General features: G+C 42.1%; 1 protein-coding gene and 2 non-coding genes across 8 annotated transcripts; 2 read left to right on the forward strand and 1 right to left on the reverse strand.

Moving 5' to 3' along the window:
* Window positions 1-88: 88 nt before the first annotated feature.
* WDCP (WD repeat and coiled coil containing) lies at window positions 89-19,977 on the forward strand. 6 transcript variants are annotated; one of them, XR_013526756.1, is made up of 4 exons: window positions 89-184; window positions 8,450-10,413; window positions 16,320-16,437; window positions 18,203-19,977. XR_013526756.1 is itself a non-coding variant. In XM_035273070.3 (4 exons), exons 2-4 carry the CDS (start codon window positions 8,468-8,470, stop codon window positions 18,430-18,432), a joined length of 2,166 nt encoding a protein of 721 aa, XP_035128961.3. In that variant the 5' UTR covers window positions 89-184; window positions 8,450-8,467; the 3' UTR covers window positions 18,433-19,977. The 6 variants fall into 6 exon arrangements, 4 of the variants coding, with proteins under 4 accessions (XP_035128961.3, XP_054101127.2, XP_035128960.3 ...); XM_035273070.3 differs by having other exon boundaries at window positions 8,450-10,285; XR_013526755.1 differs by lacking the exon at window positions 89-184 and adding an exon at window positions 2,290-2,378.
* LOC118147547 (U6 spliceosomal RNA) lies at window positions 3,755-3,858 on the reverse strand. The gene has a single exon (XR_004733999.1). It is a non-coding gene; the product is annotated as a U6 spliceosomal RNA (small nuclear RNA).
* LOC118147501 (U6 spliceosomal RNA) lies at window positions 17,598-17,706 on the forward strand. Its single transcript, XR_004733958.1, has one exon. It is a non-coding gene; the product is annotated as a U6 spliceosomal RNA (small nuclear RNA).
* Window positions 19,978-21,559: the final 1,582 nt, after the last annotated feature.

The following is a 21,559-nucleotide window of genomic DNA, read 5'->3' on the forward strand; positions in this document are numbered from 1 at the left end:
GAGCCGGAGGAGGTGCGGCTGGAGTCGGGACCTGCGCGGGGAGGGGCCACTGGGAAGGGGGCGGCGGGGCGGAGCCGCGCGGAAAGGTGGGGTCGGCCGGGGCGGGGCCCGGGGGAAGGGACCCGCCCGGTTGTTTGCGAGCCTAGCCCCGCTGACGACAATAATCCACTGACCGGGAAGCGTGGTGAGCACCCCCTCATCCTCCATCTATCCGTTCATTAGCCCATCCGTCCAAAACACATTTATTTAGCATCGAATCTGTGCTAAGCTCTGGGGAGTTAACCCGGTCCTACAGACTTGTGGGGGGTGAGGGAGAGGAGAGGCAAAGGCCGACAATTAAACCATCACTTTATTTTTATTTTTATTTAGAGAGAGGATCTTATTCTGTCGCCCAGACTGGAGTGCAGTGGCGTGATCATTAGCTCACAGCAACCTCGAACTCTAACTCTCAAGCGATCCTTCTGCGTCAACCTCCCTAGTAGCTGGGACTAGAGGGGCGAGCAACCACGCCCAGCTAATTTTTTATTTTTTGTAGAATCAGGGTCTCGCTGTGTTACTATCTAATGAAACCATCACTCTAAGTAGATGCGCTCAGTACCCTGCAGTTCAGAGCGTTGCGGAAGCACCAGAGAGGTTCCTACTCTGGCTAGGCGTCCTGGATCTGCAGGAGCAGAGCTGGGGGAGGGAGGGAGGACATCAGTCCTTGCTGACTCTTCCCCTACACCCCTAAACCCCTGTTCTCCATCTCGCGTAGTTCTGCTCCACGCACATTTATTGGGTACTCAATTTTCAAGGCAAAGAAATGCACCCTGGGGATACCAATTGAATTAAGACAGGATGGCTGTCTTCCAGGTACTAAGTCCGAGAGGGGCGGGCATACACATTTACCGCGTGGAGTGATTAGGACAGTGGAGTGAATGAATGAATATGTAAATGAATTCTACTTTGAGTTCCTCCTTTACCTAAATACACATTCAAGAATGTAGAAAAATATTTTCTGGAGGAGGTAACATTTGTTTGAAGGGTAATTAGGACTTTTAAAACTTTCCCCCCCTCATTATTATCTGCATTGTTCCAAAAATTGATGTGAGGCCGGGCAAATCAATTTTTGAAACAATGGCTCACACCTGTAATCTCAACACTGGGAGATCAAGACAGGAGGATTGCTTGAGCCCAGGAGTTCGAGACCAGTGTGAGCAACAAAGAGAGATCCCGTCTCTATTTTTTTTTTTTTTTGGAGACAGAATCTCACTCTGTCACCAGGCTAGAGTGCAGTGGCACAGTCTCAGCTCACTGCAACCTCTGCCTCTCGTCTCGTGTCTCAGCCTCCCAAGTAGCTGGGATTACAGGCATGAGCCACCACATCTGGCTGTCATATTTTTAGTAGAGGCAGGGTTTCACCATGTTGGCCAGGCTGGTCTTGAACTCCTAAACTCAGGTTATCCACCCGCCTCAGCCTCCCAAAGCGCTGGGATTATAGGCATACCGTTTTTATTTTTTAAAAAAAGAAAAGAAAAACATAAACAAAAACTGATGTGAAGGTATGATTCTGCTAAGTGGCACTGGAAGATAGGCATGGGGAAAAAAAACCTGGCAGACGGGCCCAGTATGAGCCCCAAGGGTGTTCTTCCTCCATTTCCCGACTCCCACTCTCCTGTATGCTTAGGTCCCAGATGAGGTTGTCTGCATCCCTGAAGGAGGACGGGCTGTGTTGTTCAAGAAAGACGATGGTTAACTGTACTGTGAAGGTCATGACCTGGAATTTCTCATGGGCTGCTCCGAGATATGGCCCAGAGTCTTCCAAGAGTGTAGCTGGTCTACAGAAGCCTCAGGAACGCACTAAGCCTAAGGGATGCACCAGAGCAGGCACGCTTAGGGTCGGTGTAGAACAAGGATTTGTAGCCGGGACAGTCCCATGAAGCAGCTTCAGTTGAATGCACAATATTTTGGGTACAGATAAGAACATTTTCCTGGAGAGATTTTATCAGAATCTAAAGAAGGTTAAGAACCCGTGTTGATCCTAGGGCTCCTGAATGCCTTAGACAAGAGAACCAAAGAGAAGCGGGGGAGGAGCTCAAGTGCTTTGGGGAAGAAAAAATGTGGCGGGCTTGCGGTCGGTGGTTTCATGGGAACTACTACTCCCAGCGATCCGTGAGGCAGAGCCAGAGCTTATTGGCCAGTGGGACAAACCCTCTCCTAACGTGCACATTCAAAAGCCAATAGACGGGGCCATCGCGGAGCGTGCACGGCCACCGCTCACCTATCAGAGGTCTGAGAGCCGGTGCTTCCGGTGACTGCCCAAAGCTTCTGATCTGCGGCGGCGTGATATTGGGCTGCCTCAGGGAAGCTGGTGTTTTTGTGAGGCAGTGAGACCTAAGGTATTTTGTCTCCACTGCTGCCGGGCCTGGCGGATGTGGGGAGGCTGTAGGGGGTCAGGAGGGAAGTGGACCGGAGCGGGGGTGGGGGGGTAGGTGGGATGGGGGATGGGGGTCTGGAGGGAGGGAGGACATTCAGGAGTGCGCAGAGCATGAGGAGAATGGGGCGGGCCGCGTGTGAGGGGTCGCGGAATGAGGACCGCGCTGGGTGTGGGTGTAAACGAGCGAATATGACTGTGACTCGTGAATAATACTCCTGGGAATGTGTTCCAAGGAAGTCATCCAAAGTCAGGAAATGGGCTTTAAGCATTAAGACCTCGGTCACAGCGTTATTTATAGCGGGGTAAAGTTGGATACAGCCAGGAGCTGTTCAGTACCTTGTCACTTCACTGAGTGTTGAAGTGGGCTCTAAAACTAATTTATAAAACGTTTAAATAACATGGGGAAATGCTAATTATATAATGCTAGGTGAAAATCGTGATACAAAGTTGCACACCATGACTGAAAAATATTTGACAGCCAAACTATGCGTAGAAGCGTCTAGAGGGATGTCGTCGTAATTTTCCTTGGATGAATGTTTTTTCGTTAACTTTTCTTAATTTTTACCTTTCTTATGTGTGACTTTTTTTTCACATAAGGGTAAAGAATTTGAAATCATTTTATAGTGGAAACACAATAAACTTGGAAAACAAGTTGGGAAAGGGATGTACTTTTGTTTAAACCTACTGGAAATGCTCCAGTTCACCTGAATCCCTTGATTCTCATCATGAGTTTCTTTAAAGAAGATGAAAAACAGAATTAAATGGTCATATACTGAGCACCAGCTCTTGGTTTTCTACCACCCCTCTCCTGAACTAATACAGTGGTCTTTTCCCTCCTAAAACACGCAGGGTTCTTGATTTTATGTTCTCCAGAAAACTTATACTTTGGAGATTGTGAAACAATAGGTATACAGTTAGTTTCAGGCAAAATCAGTAGTGTTGAGGAATGCCTGAAGATCATTTAAACCTTGGTCCTCCTGGCTCTCTCATCTTTTACAGTGAGGTTCTCTACTGTATTTACTTTAATTATTAACCCTGTGTCAGTGATTTCCAAATCTTTACCTCTGCCTGCCTAAAGTACATTGGTACCATGTAGACATTTTACATGAAGCACATGTTAATACCAAATACATCACATACTACACACCTTCCTCCTCCTCTACTGCACCCACCTCACACAGGGTCTCACTCCGTCACCCAGGCTGGAGTGCAGTGGTATGATCATAGCTTACTGTAACCTGGAACTCCTAAGCTCAAGTGATCCTCTTAGCCTCCTGATTAACTAGGACTACAGGTGTGTGATGCTGCACCCAGCTGATTTTTATTTTATTCTTTTCCTTTTTTATGGAACACTTCCCAAATTTGCACCTCTTCCTTGTGCAGGGGCCATGCTACTCTCTGTATCATTCCAGTTTTAGTATATGGGCTGCCAAAGCGAGCCCCCAGCACATTTTAAAAAAAATTTTTCTGTAGTGTTGGGGGTCTCCCTGTGTTGCTAAGGCTGGTCTTGAATTCCTGACCTCAAGCAGTCCTCCCAGCTTGGCCTCCCAAAGTGCTGGGATTACAGGTGTTAGCCACTGTGCTTTGTTTGCCTTTCTTCCCTCCCTCCCTCCCTTCTTTCCGTCTCTCTCTCTTTCTTTTACTTTTCTTTTCTTTTTTTTTTTTTTGAGAAAGAATCTTGCTCTGTCACCCAGGCTGGAATACAGTGGTGCAGTCTCGGTTTATTGCAACCTCCACCTCCTGGGTTCAAGCGATTCTCCTGCTGCAGCCTCCTGAGTAGCTGGAACAGGTGCACGCCACCATGCCCAGCTAATTTTGTATTTTTAGTAGAGACAGGTTTCACCATGTTGGCCAGCCTAGTCTCGAACTGGTAACCTCAGGTGTCTGCCTGCCTCAGCCTCTCAAAGGTCTGGGATTATGGGCATGAGCCACCACACCCAGCCTGCTCTGCCTTTCTTGCCTTTGAAACATGCTTTGGTTAATGGTTCAGCAATTTCTTAAGCTAAAAATCTGGGTGTTTTCCTTAATTTTTTCTTCCTCACTACTTATATCCTATCTGATATCATTGTCTATTCCATCTGCTTTAGAAACGTCTCTTGACTCTGGCCATTTTTCTCTACTGAAATAGCTACAGACTTGCTTCACTTTCACTTTGTGGCATTCAAATTACTCAGCTTTCTTCTTTCTCAGGTGCGTTGTGCATATTGTCATTCGAATATATGCTGGTTCCCCCCAGATTCCAACTTCTTCACCATGCCCTTTATGATTAGAGAAAAGTTAGAAAGATATATCAGTATCTGATAATGTAAGGCCTTAAATACCTTGTTAAGACATTTTGAGGCTTTTTTATATGTACTGTAGATGTGGGGATTCATCAAAGGTATTTATGCAGTAAAGCAAAATGATCAGAGCTATGCTTTTTTTAAAAAGATAATTCTACACAACAACACGTAGTATGCAGACTCATTTGGAAAGTAGAGACTGGTATCCAGGGGACTTCTTGTACTACCCTAATAAAAAGGGAGAAGTCAGAACCTGGGCTAACAGGAGTATAAAGGAATGGAGCAGATTTTTGTAATAATTGGGTTTTTGAGAAAAATGTGCCACATTTCTTTCTGTTACTGAAGATGACAGTATTAAAATTCATTCTTCTAAAAACCTCAGTAAACTGGCCCAGCATGGCCAAGGCAGGAGGATCACTTGAGGTCAGGCTTTCAAGACCAGCCTGGCCAACATGGTGAAACCTCATCTTTACTAAAAATACGTTAAGTTAGCTGGGTGCCTATTCCAGCTACTTGGCTGAGGCACGAGAATCCCTTGAACCCAGGAAGTGGAGATTGCAGTCTAGATCACACCACTGTACTCCAATCTGGGTAATAGAGCACGACTGTCCCCCTCCCAAAAAATAACCTCAGTAAACTTATTCTCATGTTTGTTTTTCTCTTATTCTCAAATCCTTATCTTGTGCTACTCTGGTCACACACACCCTCATTGACATTAGACTGAATTTGGTATCCTAAAATATATAAATCGACTTAGATGTAATTGGCCCATTAGGAATTTTCTCTGCCCATGAAAGTGTATCATGCATTATTTATCAATAAAAGTCTTTTTAAAGTACATAAGTAGATATTAGGGGGAAAACATCTATTATCTTTCATAAGACCAGTGGGATAGAGATCACGGTTTTCTTCATTAGTAATGACAGGGGACTTTCTTCTCCATTTAGCAAGCCACTGCAGAACCACTTAATCTGACATCATATATAGAAAAGCATAATAGACCTTTTATTTTCTTTAAGTAAAAAATCCTAAGAGCAAGGACAAAGCTGGCAAGGAGACATGAGAAATAATTTACAGATAAACAAACCACCAGGTTAGTAGAGAATACATTTCTTTGGATTTAGAGTCTGAAGACAACTTCTCGAGTTCTCTCTTTGACACTGAGTAAAACAAGGCTGAAAAATGTCATTTAGATACAGTAACAGGTATGGCACTGGTGGCCTGATAAAGATGTTTTGGAGAAAAGATTGGAATGGAGTTCATTTGAAGTATATTAAGAGAATGAGTGGTGAAAAATGAGTCCTGCTAGTTTACACAATTCTTTGATAACTAATAAGGTTAAACATCACTTTATATATGTCTGTAGATTTTTGTTTTGTTTTGTTTTTAAGCAGAGACAATGTCTTGCTATGTTGCCCGGGCTGTTCTCTGGTCTCGAACTCCTGGGCTCAAGTAATCCTTCTGCCTTGGCCCCCTAAAGTGTTGAGGTTACAGGCATGAGTCACTGTCTAGCCAATAGTCGTTTTGTTTAGTTTTGTTTTTGAGACAGTCTCACTTTGTTGTCCAGGCTGGAGTGCAGTGGTGCCATCTCGGCTCACTGCAGCATCCACCTCCTGAGTTCAAGCAATTCTTGTGTCTCAACCTCTTAAGTAGCTGGGATTACAGGAGTGTGCCATCACTCCTGGCTAATTTTTGTGGTGTTAGTAGAAACGAGGTTTGGCTTCTTGGCCAAGCTGGTCTCGAACTCCTGGCCTCAGGTGATCCACGTGCCGCAGCCTCCCAAAGTGATGAGATTAAAGGCATGAGCTACTGCATCTGGCCCAGCAATTGTTTTTATACTAAAGTTAGTCTTTCTCAGTCTGTGTTTATTATTGTAACATTTTGTTCCTTTTTTTTTTTGAGACAGAGTATTGCTCTGTCACCAGGCTGGAGTGCAGTGGCACGATCTCGGCTCACCACAACCTCCACCTCCCGGGTTCAAGAGATTGTCCTGCCTCAGCCTCCCCAGTAGCTGGGACTACAGGCACATGCCACCATACTCAGCTAATTTTTGTATTTTTAGTAGAGATGGGGTCTCACCATGTTGGCCAAGAAGGTCTCAATCTCTTGACCTGTGATCCACCCGCTTCAACCTCCCAAAGTGCTGGGATTACAGGCATGAGCCACTGCACTCAGCCAACAGTTTTGCTTTAGACACTTAAGGTTTGTTTGAGTTTTATTGCAATGAGCATATACTTTTGTTTGTTTTTTGAGACAGTGTTTTGCTATGTTGCTCAGGCTGGGGTGCAGTGGTGTCATCTCAGCTCACTGCAGCCTCCACCTTCCAGGTTCAAGGATCCTGTCTCAGCCTTCCCAGTAGCTGGGATTACAGGTGTGCGCCACCATGGCTAATTTTTGTATTGTTAGTAGAGATGGGGTTTCGTCATGTTGGCCAGGCTGGTCTTGAACTCCTGGCCTCAAGTGGCCCGCCCACCTTGGCCTCCCAAAGTGCTTGCATTACAGGCGTGAGCCACCATACGTGGCCTAAGCATGTGCTTCTTTAGTGATTCAAATGCCTGGGGAAAAAACATTGAGGGTGAAAAAATGAAGATAATACTTGCCTAACCTACTTTAGTTACTGTAAAAGATTGTTGTAAGATAAAATGCAATAGGGAATGTGAAAATGTTCTGAAAATTATTAAGTGCTGTTGAATATGATGAAGTTGAAGTAGAAACAGTGATTTTTGAGTGTCATTTCAGTAGAGAGATAAAAGCCACTCGGGAAGGATTTGAAATAAGTGCTAATAAAGTCAGAGATGTGCATTTCAGTTATTCATTGATTTGGCAGTAAAAGGATGAATAGAAATTAGATGATGGAGGAGACTTTTCTCAAATTTTTAATTGGAAAATTTTCTAACTTAAAAGATGAAAGTACCATAAATACTCACATAGCCACAATCTAGATTCAACAATTATTAACATTTTGCTACATTTGTTTTCTTTCTCTGTGTGTCGATAGAAAATTTGGGTTTTTCTTTTTGTCAAACCATTTGAAAGCATGTTGTAGGCATCATAACATTTTACCCCAAGTAGTAAATTTGGGGTAAATTTAATCGTCCTGCATAATCACAATACCGTGTTCACACTTAAAAAAATTAATAACTCCACGATATTTTCTGATATCCATTCCATACTCAGATTTCCCCTGTTCTAAAAATCTTCATTTGGTAGATTTTATTTCTTTAATTCAAGATCCAAAGTCTATACAATGCATTTGCCTGTTATAGCTCAGTAGTCTCTTAATTTACAATACTCCCCCTGTCATTTTGTTTCTCCACATTATTAACCTGGGAAGGGTCTAAGCCAGTTGTCTTATAAAATGTCCTACATTCGGCCAGGCGTGGTGGCTCAAGCCTATAATCCCAGCACTTTGGGAGGCCAAGGCGGGTGGGTCACGAGGTCAAGAGATCGAGACCATCCTGGTCAACATGGTGAAACCCCATCTCTACTAAAAATACAAAAAATTAGCTGGGCGTGGTGGCGCGTGCCTGTAATCCCAGCTACTCAGGAGGCTGAGGCAGGAGAATTGCCTGAACCCAGGAGGTGGAGGTTGCGGTGAGCCGATATCACGCCATTGCACTCCAGCCCGGGTAACAAGAGTGAAACTCCACCTCAAAAAATAATAATAATAATAAAAATAAAAATAAAATGTCCTACATTCGAGATTTGTCTAGATTTCTCATGATGTAACTTTCCTTCTTAATCATTTCAGGTAACCTTTATCAGAAGGATGGAGTTGGGAAAAGGAAGACTACTCAGGACGGGGCTGAATGCGTTACATCAAGCATTGCACCCGATCCATGGCCTTGCCTGGACTGACGGGAATCAAGTTGTCCTAACTGATTTACAGCTTCACAATGGAGAGGTCAAGTTTGGGGACTCCAAAGTCATTGGACAATTTGAATGTGTCTGTGGGTTGTCCTGGGCCCCACCCGTTGCAGCTGACACACCTGTTCTGCTCTGTGTCCAGCATGAGAAGCATGTCACTGTGTGGCAGCTGTGTCCCAGCCCTATGGAGACAAACAAATGGGTGATGTCTCAGACTTGTGAGATTAGAGGGTCGCTGCCTGTCCTTCCCCAGGGCTGTGTGTGGCACCCAAAATATGCTATTCTGACTGTGTTGACCACACAGGATGTCTCCATTTTCCCTAATGTGCACTATGACAATTCCCAGGTAAAGGTAGACATCAACACTCAGGGCCGCATTCACTGTGCATGTTGGACCCAGGATGGCCTACGGCTGGTGGTCGCAATAGGCAGCAGCCTGCTTTCTTATATTTGGGAGAGTGCTCAGAAGACTCTTCACAGGTGTGCCTCCTGCCTGGTGTTTGATATGGACAGCCACGTCTGCTCCATCACAGCAACTGTGGACTCACAGGTTGCTATAGCCACTGAGCTTCCACTGGATAAGATCTGTGGCTTAAATGCATCTCAAACCTTTAATGTCCCACCTAACAGTAAAGACATGACTCTGTATGCTTTACCAGTTATTGGTGAAGTACCCTCTGTGGATAAAGAGGCAGCTGATTCTGAAACAAATTCTGAAGTATCAGTTTCTTCTTCCTATTTAGAACCTCTGGATCTAACTCACATACATTTCAATCAAAGTAAGTCTGAGGATAATTCTCTTATTTGTCTAAGGAAAAAGGACTACTTGACAGGAACTGGCCAAGATTCTTCACATTTAGTCCTTGTGACCTTTAAGAAGGCAGTTACCATGACAAGAAAAGTCACTATTCCAGGCATTCTGGTTCCTGATCTGATAGCATTTAATCTTAAAGCACAGATAGTGGCAGTGGCTTCCAACACTTGCAATATAATTCTGATCTACTCTGTTGTTCCATCTTCAGTGCCAAACATCCAGCAAATTCAATTGGAGAACACTGAAAGACCAAAAGGGATATGTTTCTTGACAGACCAACTATTACTAATTTTGGTAGGAAAACAAAAACTCAGTGATACGACGTTTCTTCCTTCTTCAAAGTCTGATCAGTATGTCCTTAGCTTGACTGTTAGAGAAGTAATGCTGGAAGAAGAATCTTCAATAACATCAAGTGAAAGCCAGACTACCTACTCTACTTGCAGTGCTCTGTTAAATAAAGCAAATAGAAAAAAGTTAATTGAAAGTCTTTCCCCAGATTTTTGTTACCAAAACAAAGGGCTGTTGCCGACAGCTAATGCCAGTAGTCAGAATGGAAGGCCTGGAAGAACACTTATTAAAGAAATCCAGAGTCCTCTGTCTAGTATCTGTGATGGCTCCATAGCCCTAGATGCTGAGCCTGTTATCCAGCCAGCAACACTGCCCAGACACAGCAGCACACCAGACCACACTAGCCCACTGGAGCCTCCTTGTTTGCCTCAAGGAAAGAACTTACAAAGTGAAAAGGAAACTTATGAGCTGTCTAAGGAAGTGGAAATTTTATCTAGGAACCTGGTTGAAATGCAACGGTGTCTTTCTGAACTCAAAAACTGTCTGCATAATGGGAGGAAATCCTCTTCAGTGTATCCACTCTCTCAAGATCCTCCATATGTTCACATCGTTTGCCAGGTAAATTCTTTGAGGAATTGCCACTATACATAAAAGCTCCTGCAATGGGTGAGTGCTGCAAGAAATACAGTGATGAGGAAGATGGTGCTGTAACTGAACTTCGCTAAGCTGGGCATGTTACATTACAGGCAAGTTGGTACACCTTTGCAGATTGGTTGGTTCTTAGCCTGCCAATAAGATAGGCATACATATTAGTCCACATCATGATTTTATCAGGTTCGTGGTGTGGAAAAATAAATGACTGCACCAATTCTGGCAATTTACATTTAGAAGAAAAATTTAATCATGTTATTTCATTGAGACAACCTTTTCCTTATGTAATAGAGATACTCCTCCAGTTACAAAAAAGTTTATGCTGCAGGGCGTTGTAGCTCACGCCTGTAACCCCAGCACTTTGGGAGGCAGGTGGATCACCTGAGGTCAGGAGTTCGAGGTCAGCCTGGCCAACATACTGAAACTCTGTCTCTAATAAAAATACAAAAATTAGCCAGGTATGGTGGCATATGCCCGTAATCCCAGCTGCTCAGGAGGCTGAGGCAGGAGAATCACTTGAGCCCAGGAGGCTGAGGTTTCAGTGAGCCAAGACTATGCCACTGCACTCCAGCCTGGGCAGACTCTGTCTCAAAAAAAAAAAGTATGTTCATTTAAAATGTTTTGATGTATTTCTTTATGCATGCATATGTAAAAATATTACATACATGGGATCATATTATCATACATGCTTTTTATCATGGATACTTTCCTTCTATATAAAATATGGCCTTGTTCCATCTGCCCCTTAACCCGCTGTAACTAGTAGCTTAACATGGATCCTTTTGTGACTTTCTCCATGCTCATATGATCTAATACAGGTCTTTGTATACATAGATATATAGGTATGTGGGGGTGGTTCATCATTGTTTTTACAAAAATGGGGTGATATGGTACAGTCTTTTATTTATTTATGAATTTTTTTGAGATGGAGTCTCACTTTGTTGCCCAGGCTGGAGTGAATTGGTGCAATCTCGGCTCACTGCAACCTCCATCTCCTGGGTTCACGTAATTCTTCTCCCTCAGCCTCCCAAGTAGCTGGGGCTACAGGTGCATGCCACCATGCCCAGCTAATTGTTTGTACTTTTAGTAGAGATGGGGTTACACCACGTTAGTCATGAGGGTCTTGATCACCTAACCTCATGATCCACCCACCTTGGCCTCCCAAAGTGCTCAGATTATAGGTGTGAGCTGCCGTATCTGGCTGGTGCACTCTTTACTTCATACTGAGGTATGCTCTTTATTTAGCCATTCCCTTTTGATTGACATTCACTTTGTTTTCAGTTTTTAGCTACTCCAAATAATGCTGCAGTAGTACTCTTATATGTCTCCATTCGTATTAGTACCTTTATTTCTTTTGGATTGGTTCCCAGAAGTAGAAATGCAAATTTGAAAAGTATATGTTTCCACTTTTAATAGATGCCAGATTGCTTCTCAAAGATTTTTTTCTTAACAATGCATCATCACACACCCACCAGCTATATATAAAGCTGTCCTTTTCCTCACATCTTACCAATCTGATCAGTGATCCTCTTGCTTCAGCCTCCTGAGTAGCTGAGACTACAGGTATGTGCCACCATATTCAGCTACTTTTCTTTTTAAAAATTTTTTAGCAGAGAGAGGATCTTTCTGTCTTGTCTAGGCTGATTGTGACCTCCTGGGCTCAAGTGTTCTTGACTCAGCCTCCCAAAGTGCTGGGATTACAGGTGTGCACCACTGCATGTGGCCTAACCCTAGATTTTTTTGAAGAGGATTTTTGCCACATTAACTACGTGAAGTTTGCAGTAATGGAGTTTTAATTTTTTTAACTTTTTTTTTGTTAAACTATAGAGACAGGGTCTTGCTATGTTGCCCAGGCTGGTTTGGAACTCCTGGGCTCAAGCAGGCCTCCTGCCTCAGCCTCCCAAAGTGCTAGGAATACAGGAGTGAGCCACCAGACCCAGTCATAGTTTTGATTTTTTAAATTATTTTATTTATAAATGTGATAACTAGTTTTTATTTCTTACTATGACTTTTTAAAGAATGTTGTTTCTTTTTTTTTTAATTTAAATTTTATTATTTTTTTATTTATATATTTTTTTGAGATGGAGTTTTGCTCTTGTTGCCCAGGGTAGAGTGCAATGGCACGATCTTGGCTCACTGCAACCTCTGCCTCCTGAGTTCAAGCGATTCTCCTATCTCAGTCTCCCAAGTAGCTGGGATTACAGGCGCATGCCATCATGCCTGGCTAATTTTTGTATTTTTAGTAGAGACAGGGTTTCATCATATTGGTCAGGCTGGTCTCAAACTCCTGACCTGAGGTGATCCACCTGTCTCAGCCTCCCAAAGTGCTGGGATTACAGGTGTGAGCCACCTCACCTGGCCTTTTTAAAAATCTTTTTAAATAGGTAATTTATTTACTTGGTTTAAAAAGCAAAACAGTATTTTAATAAAAACTATATACCAAGAACTCTTACTCCTACTTCATGTTTCTTCAGCCTGTTCTCCTTCCTCCTTTAGGTAACCATTTTTATTTTTATGTCTTTATGCAGATACTAGCAGACTTTAGTTTGTATTTTTATTTCCCCTTTTGTTACACAGAAGTTAAGGTGATGTATACACTTCATTTTCCATTTAATAGTATGTCCTGGAGAGCTCTTCATATCAGCACACAGAGCTCTGTTTTCATCTTTTTCCACAGCTGCATAGTATTTTTTTTCCTAATTACAAAAGTAATGTATACCTATGGAGGAACAACATTTAAGCATTGTAGAAATATTTAATGTTGAAAGTAAAAATTTTCCATAATCTACCCTTTAGAGAAAATACATAGTTATATATTTAGATGTTTTTATTTTATTATTAGATGTTAGATGTAAATATTTCCATATTTTTTCTGTATATTTAATCTAAAAAACATATCTAATTGTTTAAATTTATTTTAAAAATATATTATTTTAAAATTTATTTTCTTTAGGCAATTTTACTTGCAAACAACAACATACCTTTCTATTTTTAAAGCATTCATAAATGTAAAATTTTATATTTTTAAAAACTTAAGGTTAAAATTACCATGTTTGACCAGGCACAGTGGCTTAAACCTGTAACCCCAGAACTTTGGGAGGCTGAAATGGGTAGATCGCTTGAGCCCAGGAGTTCGAGACCAGTCTGGACAATATGGCAAAACCTTGTTTCTGCCAAAAAAATATAATAATTAGCCAACCTTGGTGGCACCATCTGTAGTCCTAGCTGCTTGGGAGGCTGAGGTGTGAGGATCACTTGAGCCAAAGAGTTTGAGGCTGCAGTGAGCCATGATCGCACCACTGCACTGCAGCCTGGGAAACAGAATTAGACTCTGTCTCAAAAAAAGAAAAAAAAATGTTTTGTTGCCCTTTCAGTTCCTCAGATTTTTAGTTTATCATGATATAATCCAACCAAGCTGTTGTCAGTAGTTATCTCTGGAGGATAGGGAAACAGAATTAGACTCTGTCTCAAAAAAAGAAAAAAAAATGTTTTGTTGCCCTTTCAGTTCCTCAGATTTTTAGTTTATCATGATATAATCCAGCCAAGCTGTTGTCAGTAGTTATCTCTGGAGGATAGGATTTTGAGGACTATTCTCTGCATTATATATTTCTGTTATACTTTTATTTATTTATTTTTTGTTTATTTTTAGATAGAGCCTCACTCTGTCACCCACGCTGGCGTGCAGTGGCGCAATCTTGGCTCACTGCTACCACTGTCTCAAGTGATTCTTCTGCCTCAGCCACCCAAGTAGCTGGGATTACAGGTGTGCACCACTACGCCCAGCTAGTTTCTGTATTTTTAGTAGAGATGGGGTTTCTCCACGTTGGTCAGGCTGGTCTCAAACTCCCAACCTCAGGTGACCCACCCACCTCAGCCTCCCAAAGTGCTGGGATTACAGGTGTGAGCCACCACACCTGGCCTTAAGTAGATATATTCTTAGAGTGGTTCATCTTACCACAATGATGTATAATTTTATTTTCTTTTTACAGGATGGGGGTCTTGCCATGTTGCCCAAGCTGATCTCCAAAGTGCTTAACAACAAAATAAGTTAGAACTATAATTTATAAGACTGTCTTTTATTTTTATTGTTTTCTTGTTTGAGATGGAGTCTGGCTCTATTGCCCAGCCTGGAGTGCAGTGGCACCATCTCAGCTTACTGTAACTTCCCCTCCCGGGTTCACGTGATTCTCCTGCCTCAGCCTCCTGAGTAGCTGGGACTACAGGCGTGTGCCACCACGCTCAAGTTTTGTATTTTTAGTAGAAATCAGGTTTCACTATATTGGCCAGGCTAGTCTCAAACTCCTGACCTTAGGTGATCCACCGGACTTGGCCTCCCAAAGTGCTGGGATTACAGGTATGAGCCACTGCACCTGGCCAAAACTGTTCTTTAAATGCTTATATGAAGATATTGTTTCACATAATATATAATTAGAAATAATATTTCTTTTTTTATTATTATTTTTTGAGATGGAGTCTGCTCTGTTGCCAGGCTGGAGTGCAGTGGCACAATCTTGGCTCACCGCAACCTCTGACTCCTGGTTTAAGCAATTCTCTTGCCTCAGCCTCCCAAGTAGCTGGAATTACAGGCAGGTACCACTACACCTGGCTAATTTTTGTACATTTAGCTTAGACAGGGTTTTACCATGTTGACCAGGATAGTCTCTATCTCCTGACCTCATAATCTGACCACCTCAGCCTCCCAAAGTGCTGGGATCACAGGTGTGAGCCACTATACCTGGCAGCATTATTTTTATTCTATATTCTATGATTATACTTTTGGGCTTTAATTTGTCTTAAATTAGAGCTATACGTTTCAATATTTTTTTCTCTAGGTATATTTGAAACCATTCTAAAGATGACTTATTTTTAATGACTTTATTTATTATTTTTGAGATAGGGTCTGACTGTTTCCCGGGCCTGAGTGCAGTGGCATGATCTTGGCTAACTGCAGTCTTGACCTCCTAGGCTCAAGTGATCCTCACATTTCAGCCTCCTGAGTAGCTGGGACTATAGGTACGCATCACCATGCCTGGCTTTTTTATTGATGTAAAGACAGAGGTTTGCTATGTTGCCCAGGTTGATCTTGAACTCCTGGGCTCACGTGATCTGCCCATCTTAGCCTCCCAAACTTTTGGAACTAAGGGGTGAGCCACCGTGCCCAGCCAATTTTTGATGACTTTGAAATTTACAAATCATTTATTTTTATTTGTGCTTTTTCTGAGCTGTGTGAATTTTGACCACAGTTTGTTTATTTTACTTATGCAAATCCTCTTCTACTCTACCACTTAGGACATTTTCTTGGCATTTATTTTCTAATGAAGCATGAAGTGTCTTAGCTGTATCTCAAACAGCCAGGCAGCTGTTCTCACCATCAGATTGTGTCTCTCAGGCTGCTGTCCATCATCCTTTTAGTGTTGTTGGTTGTATTCTAGGAGAGCCAGTTCCTAGTGATGAAGAACCCTGAGGAAAGAGTAGAACAAAAGGAAAAATAAATTAAGGCTGTTTTGTTCCGAATTTTTAGTTGTGTTAAATAAAGCAACAAAGAGCTCCTTAAAACTGAAGTGGGCCAGGCATGGTGGCTCACAGCTGTAATCCCAGCACTTCAGGTAGCTGAGGTGGGCAGATCTCATCACAAGGTCAGGAGTTTGAGACCAGCCTAACCAACATGATGAAACCCTGTCTCTACTAAAAATACAAAAATTAGCTGGGTGTGGTGGTGCACGCCTGTAATCCCAGCTACACATAAAGTCGAGGCAGGAGAATCGCTTGAACCCGGGAAGTGGAGGTTGCAGTCAGCGAAGATCGCACCATTGCACTTCAGCCTGAGTGACAGAGCAAGATTCCGTCTTAAAAAAAAAACAAAAAAAAACAAGTCCAGGTGATTAGTGGTAATAGATAAGAATTTAAAAAAAACAAAAACCATTTATACGTTCGCTTCTTAAGAAATATTAACTTCATTACTTATGCGATCAGTTTAACAACTTTTATTTTGTATTTGCAGAAACCTTACTATCTAGGTCCTGTTGTTGAAAAAAGAGCGGTGCTTCTCTGCGATGGTAAACTAAGGCTCAGTACAGTTGAGCAGACTTTTGGCCTTTCTCTCATTGAAATGCTGCATGGTAGGTCAGGTTCAGAAATTGACCCTACCCAACATCCTTGCCTCCTCCACCATCTATTTTAACTTACATCATTAATGAAAATGAGGGGTACCAACCATTCAGTAATTCACTAGATAGTTAACAAGTAATTTATTATTATTATTATTATTATTGAAACAGGGACTTGTTGCCCAGGCTAGAGTGCCATGGTGTGATCATAGCTTACAGCCTTGAATTCCTGGACTCAAGCAATCTTCCCATCTCAGACTCCCAACTAGCAAGAATTATAGGAGCTTACCACCATGTCCAGCCAATTAAAAAAAAATTATAAGGCTGGGCGCGGTGGCTCACGCCTATAATCCCAGCACTTTGGGAGGCCGAGGCGGGTGGATCACAAGGTCAAGAAATCGAGACCATCCTGGTCAACGAGGTGAAACCCCGTCTCTACTAAAAATACAAAAATTAGCTGGGCATGGTGGTGTGCACCTGTAGTCCCAGCTACTCAGGAGGCTGAGGCAGGAGAATTACTTGAACCCAGAAGGCGAAGGTTGCGGTGAGCCAAGATCATGCCATTGCACTCCAGTCTGGGTAACAACAGCAAAACTCTGTCTCAAAAATATATATATATATAGCTAATGGAGTCTCACTCTGTTGCCCAGGCTGGTCTTGAACTCCTGACCTCAAGTGATCCTCCCACTTTGGCCTCCCAAAGTGCTATGATTACAGGCATGAGCCACCACACTCAGCCTTAACAAATATTGTTAATTGCCACCGGGTGCAGTGGCTCATGCTTGTAATCCCAGCATTTTCGGAGGCTGAGGCGGACAGATCACGAGATCAGGAGATCGAGTCCATCCTGGCTAACATGGTGAAACCCCATCTCTACTAAAAATACAAAAAATTACCAGGTGTTGTGGCTCACGCCTGTAGTCCCAGCTACTCAGGAGACTGAGGCAGGAAAATCGCTTGAACCCGGGAGGTGGAGGTTTCAGTGAGCTGAGATCATGCCACTGCACTCCAGCCTGGGCGACAGAGTGACACTCCGTCTCCCTACTGTATACCCAGGCGTCATATAGGTGCCAAAACATATGGAAAATATTTACCCTGCCCTTAGGGAATTTACAGCCTAACTGGAAAAGTTAAATGTACACATGAAAAAATTAGAAAAGAGTTAGAAAGCCGTGCTCGCTTCAGCAGCACATATACTAAAATTTTGGAACAATACAGAGAAGATTAGCATGGCCCCTGCACAAGGATGATATGCAAATTTGTAAAGCATTCCATATTTTTAAAAAATACGTATTTAAAAAAAAGAGTTAGAAAGCAGTATATAACAACTGCAAGGAAGTAACAGAAAGCCTCATATATTTCTATTGCCCTAAAATGTAAAGATCATAGCAGCATTGCAGTATACTTCTTTAAGGAGCTGCCATTCTAATATGAAGCAAAGCTGGACATACAAAGGATACTCCTAAGTGGCAAGGGACTGAGTCATGCCAGGTTCATCAGATGTAGAGCATGGTTGTTTTCTTATGCCTCATTCTTGTAACAGTAGCCACCACATTGAACATCAAATATCATTTCATATGTTTCCCCTTTTTCCCCTACCTGACCCTAAGTGATACCCAGTCTTCCCAATTCCCCATTCTCTGTAAAATCCTATAAGGATCAAGTTGAATATTATCAACTACCGTATTCCTTCACTCAGGAAAAAAAATTGTAGTTATATGTTTCATCATAGGAATTATATATAGTAATTTGCCTATGTATTTATTTTTGTTTGCAGATTCCCACTGGATTCTTCTCTCTGCTGACAGTGAGGGCTTTATCCCATTAACCTTCACAGCCACACAGGAAATAATCATAAGAGATGGCAGCCTGTCCAGGTCTGATGTCTTCAGAGACTCTTTTTCTTACAGTCTGGATTCTGCTTCTTCTCTTAAAGTCTTTACAGGCCTCACTGCTCCCAATTTACATATCTCTGGCTGTTCTAACCATGTAGATGGCATGGCCTGATATCTGCAGTGTCCTTGCTGTGTAGCTCTTCAGATGGGACCATTACAAACAAGGCCTGCCACTGTGGACGCTCACCAGTAAGACTCAGGTGAAGCACTTGCCGTAGTCAGCTTTCCTGTTATCCCCCATTTCCTCTGGGCTGAGGCTCGTGTCTTTGTTAGATGGTTCCAAAAGTGGTGTTTATGTATTCATGACTATGTGGTTTTGACCAAGGGCAGAATTCCCAGAATAAATTAATATGGTGCCATATGGATTGCATTTTATGGTTTCTCTGAGGTTTTGTGTCCCTTGTCCAAAGCCGCATTGAAGCTGTCTTAGGAGCACTTAAAAGGCACCTCGGCATTGTTATAGGTCTTTTTCTTGGCTTCAAGAGGAGGATGAGGAGTGCTGCTGGGGGGCATGTGCTCTAGCATATTAGCCTCAAACCAACAAGAATTAGAGCTCAAAGCAGGACCAGAAACTCACTGGTTTCTACTCCCAGGAACAGGAAATGGCTCTGATGTTGCCTGGACGTCCCATAATTTAAACCTAACCCTCTTGCTTCCTTAATAAATTCTGGCCGACAAAGGTCCAGATACTCTTAAAAACTGGTCCTGGGAAATTTTTGAATGAAATTTCAAGTGAATTTGTTTTCTCTGGGTGCCACTTGAGGTTGTGCTGATGCTGCTAGCACACTGTCAAGTCCAGGCAAGTCCTACTGTGGAATTTTGTGCTGTGGCCACTCATGAGTGTCCTTGAAATACCTTTGTTTGTTGGTTTGTTTTTTCCCATCCAGTTTTGGGATCATACAACTTTCCTATTTTTCTCCCAGTAGTCAGCTCCCTTAGTTAACTTGTCACTTTAATTTGATATTTTTATTTTCTCTCAAGCCTTAGAGACAAGCATAGAATCTGTCAGAGAAAATATTTCAGTAAGTTCGAAATTTAACTGAATCTGCGGTAGTTCTAAAAAGTGCCATTTTGTTTCACTTATGAGCTAAAAAGTACCAGCTTAGTCAGGTAAGAGCCCTGACCCCCTTCAGATGGACACACCACTTCTCGCTGCCTTCAGATGAATCATAAATTTCAGTTACTGCAGAACGAATTGATCAGTGTGTGGCTAGGCATCTGCAGATAAATTGTTTCAGCCATGGAAGCTCCATTAGCACATATGCTTCCTTTTCTCCCCTTCCTTTAAGATCATCTGGAAAGAAACTGTTTTGTGCCCTTGGGGACTCCTATCTGTTACAGTTTACCAGGATGGAGCTGGTCTAGGAAAGAAGTGAGGGCCCATTTTGTAGTTCAAGTGCACTAGACAGCTGCTGGGTAATGGAAGCAGAGGCAGTGTCTGTAATCAGATGTGGGAGAGCAGTGACTGAGAACAGTCTTGAGGCCTGGCTCCACTTCCAAAGGAAGTGTCTGGGGTGCGGTGAAATCACAATTATCTTGAAACCTAAAGAGAAGACTGCAGGACTGTTAATGTGGGCGCCTAAAGGGGTATGTTACAATTACCATTTCTCAGGTCAAAATACTGTGAATAAGTCTTCAATAAAATCACTGATGGTTATTGTGGCTGTTTGGATGTTTTGGTAGCATTTTCTTTGTGATTGTTGCTAGTATAGAGGAACCAACGATAATCTTGATGTTATATATGCATATGTTGTCGTCGTATTTTTTCTGCTGGTGGACAGTCCAGAATATAAATGATTCTTTACAACAAATCTGATTCCATGACAACTCTCATGCACGAAATGTTTCCTTGGCCTCTGCTATTCCAATAGTCATTGGAACAATAGAAAATAATCCCATATTTGCTGGCTTTGGAGGCAGGCAGAGAAGAGCTAAATTCTTCAAAGTATTGTTTAATGTTCTGAAAATATTTTACATAAAGATATTTTTACAAATCCCATTTTACAGTCAAGTTTTTCTAAATTCTGAATGGGTATTATGTGATACATATTACATATATACGTATATAAGGTATAGGAAGGCTTAATAATAAAATGAACCACCCATGGCCTAATTTAAGAATCAGAACATTACCAGAAACCACTGAAGCTCCTGTGTGTCCCTCCTTGTTCCTGTCTCCATAGCTGTGACCCAGAGGTAACTATCCTGATTGTTATAATAATCATTTCTTCATTCCTTTTCTTTCTTTATAAAAAGGAGTTTCACAACCACATATGCACATTGGCTGAAAGAATATGTTTATTTTTGCTTGTTTTGTGGTTTATACAAATGGTATGTATTGTATATAGTTTTTGGTGTCTTGCTTTTTATTTACTCAGCATTGGTACTAAGATTCATCCTTGTTTTGTGCATGTTATATTATTTTCACTGTTTTGAATTGCCACAATTTATCCATTTTCCTACCATGGACATTTGGATTGTTCCTTGGATTTATTTTTGAAGTTATAAACAATATTGCTTTGAATATTCTTGTCATTGCCTCCTTATCCAAGTGTTTGAAAAGTCTCTTTAGGGTCTTTTACCTACAAATGAAATTGCTGGATCCCAGGGTATTCACCTTGATGAGATAATATCAAATTATTTCCTAGATGGTTATATCACTTTCATTCCCAACAGCAATGTATCAGAGCTCCTATTCTACAGTCTTCATTTGCTACAGTCTAGGAGTTTTAAATGCTGTCTCACTGTGATCTTTATTTTTATTTATTTTATTTTTTTGAGACTCAGTCTCGCTCTGTTGCCCAGGCTGGAGTGCAGTGGCATGATATCAGCTCACTGCAACCTCCGCCTCCCGGGTTCAAGCAATTCTGTCTTAGCTTCCTGAGTAGCTGGAATTACAGGCACCCACCCCTACGCCTGGGTAATTTTTGTATTTTTAGTAGACATAGGGTTTCACCATATTGGCCAGGCTGGTCTCGAACTACTGACCTCAAATGATCCACCCGTCTCAGCCTCCCAAAGCGCTGGGATTACAGGCATAAGCCACCATGCCCAACCCCTTATTTTTACTTACAGACTAGCAGTGAGCTTTAGCATCATTCAGATGTTTATTGGCCGTTAAAGTTTTCTTTTGCAAAATTCTTGATTATATCATTGGCTTAATTTTCATGTTGAGTTGTCAGAATTCTTTATATATCTAGATGTTGCTAGTGTCTTCATCCACTCTGTGGACTCCTTTT

The sequence above is a fragment of the Callithrix jacchus genome, chromosome 14 (assembly GCF_049354715.1).
Source record: "Callithrix jacchus isolate 240 chromosome 14, calJac240_pri, whole genome shotgun sequence".
In the NCBI taxonomy this organism is placed as follows: Eukaryota; Metazoa; Chordata; class Mammalia; order Primates; family Cebidae; genus Callithrix; species Callithrix jacchus.

Coding starts and splice junctions, on each gene's coding strand:
- WDCP (XM_035273070.3), top strand. CDS start 8,468: ATGGAGTTGGGAAAAGGAAGACTACTCAGGACGGGGCTGAATGCGTTA. Junction 10,286..16,319: donor ATGTTCACATCGTTTGCCAG/GTAAATTCTTTG, acceptor TTGTATTTGCAG/AAACCTTACTATCTAGGTCC. Junction 16,438..18,202: donor TCTCATTGAAATGCTGCATG/GTAGGTCAGGTT, acceptor TTTTGTTTGCAG/ATTCCCACTGGATTCTTCTC.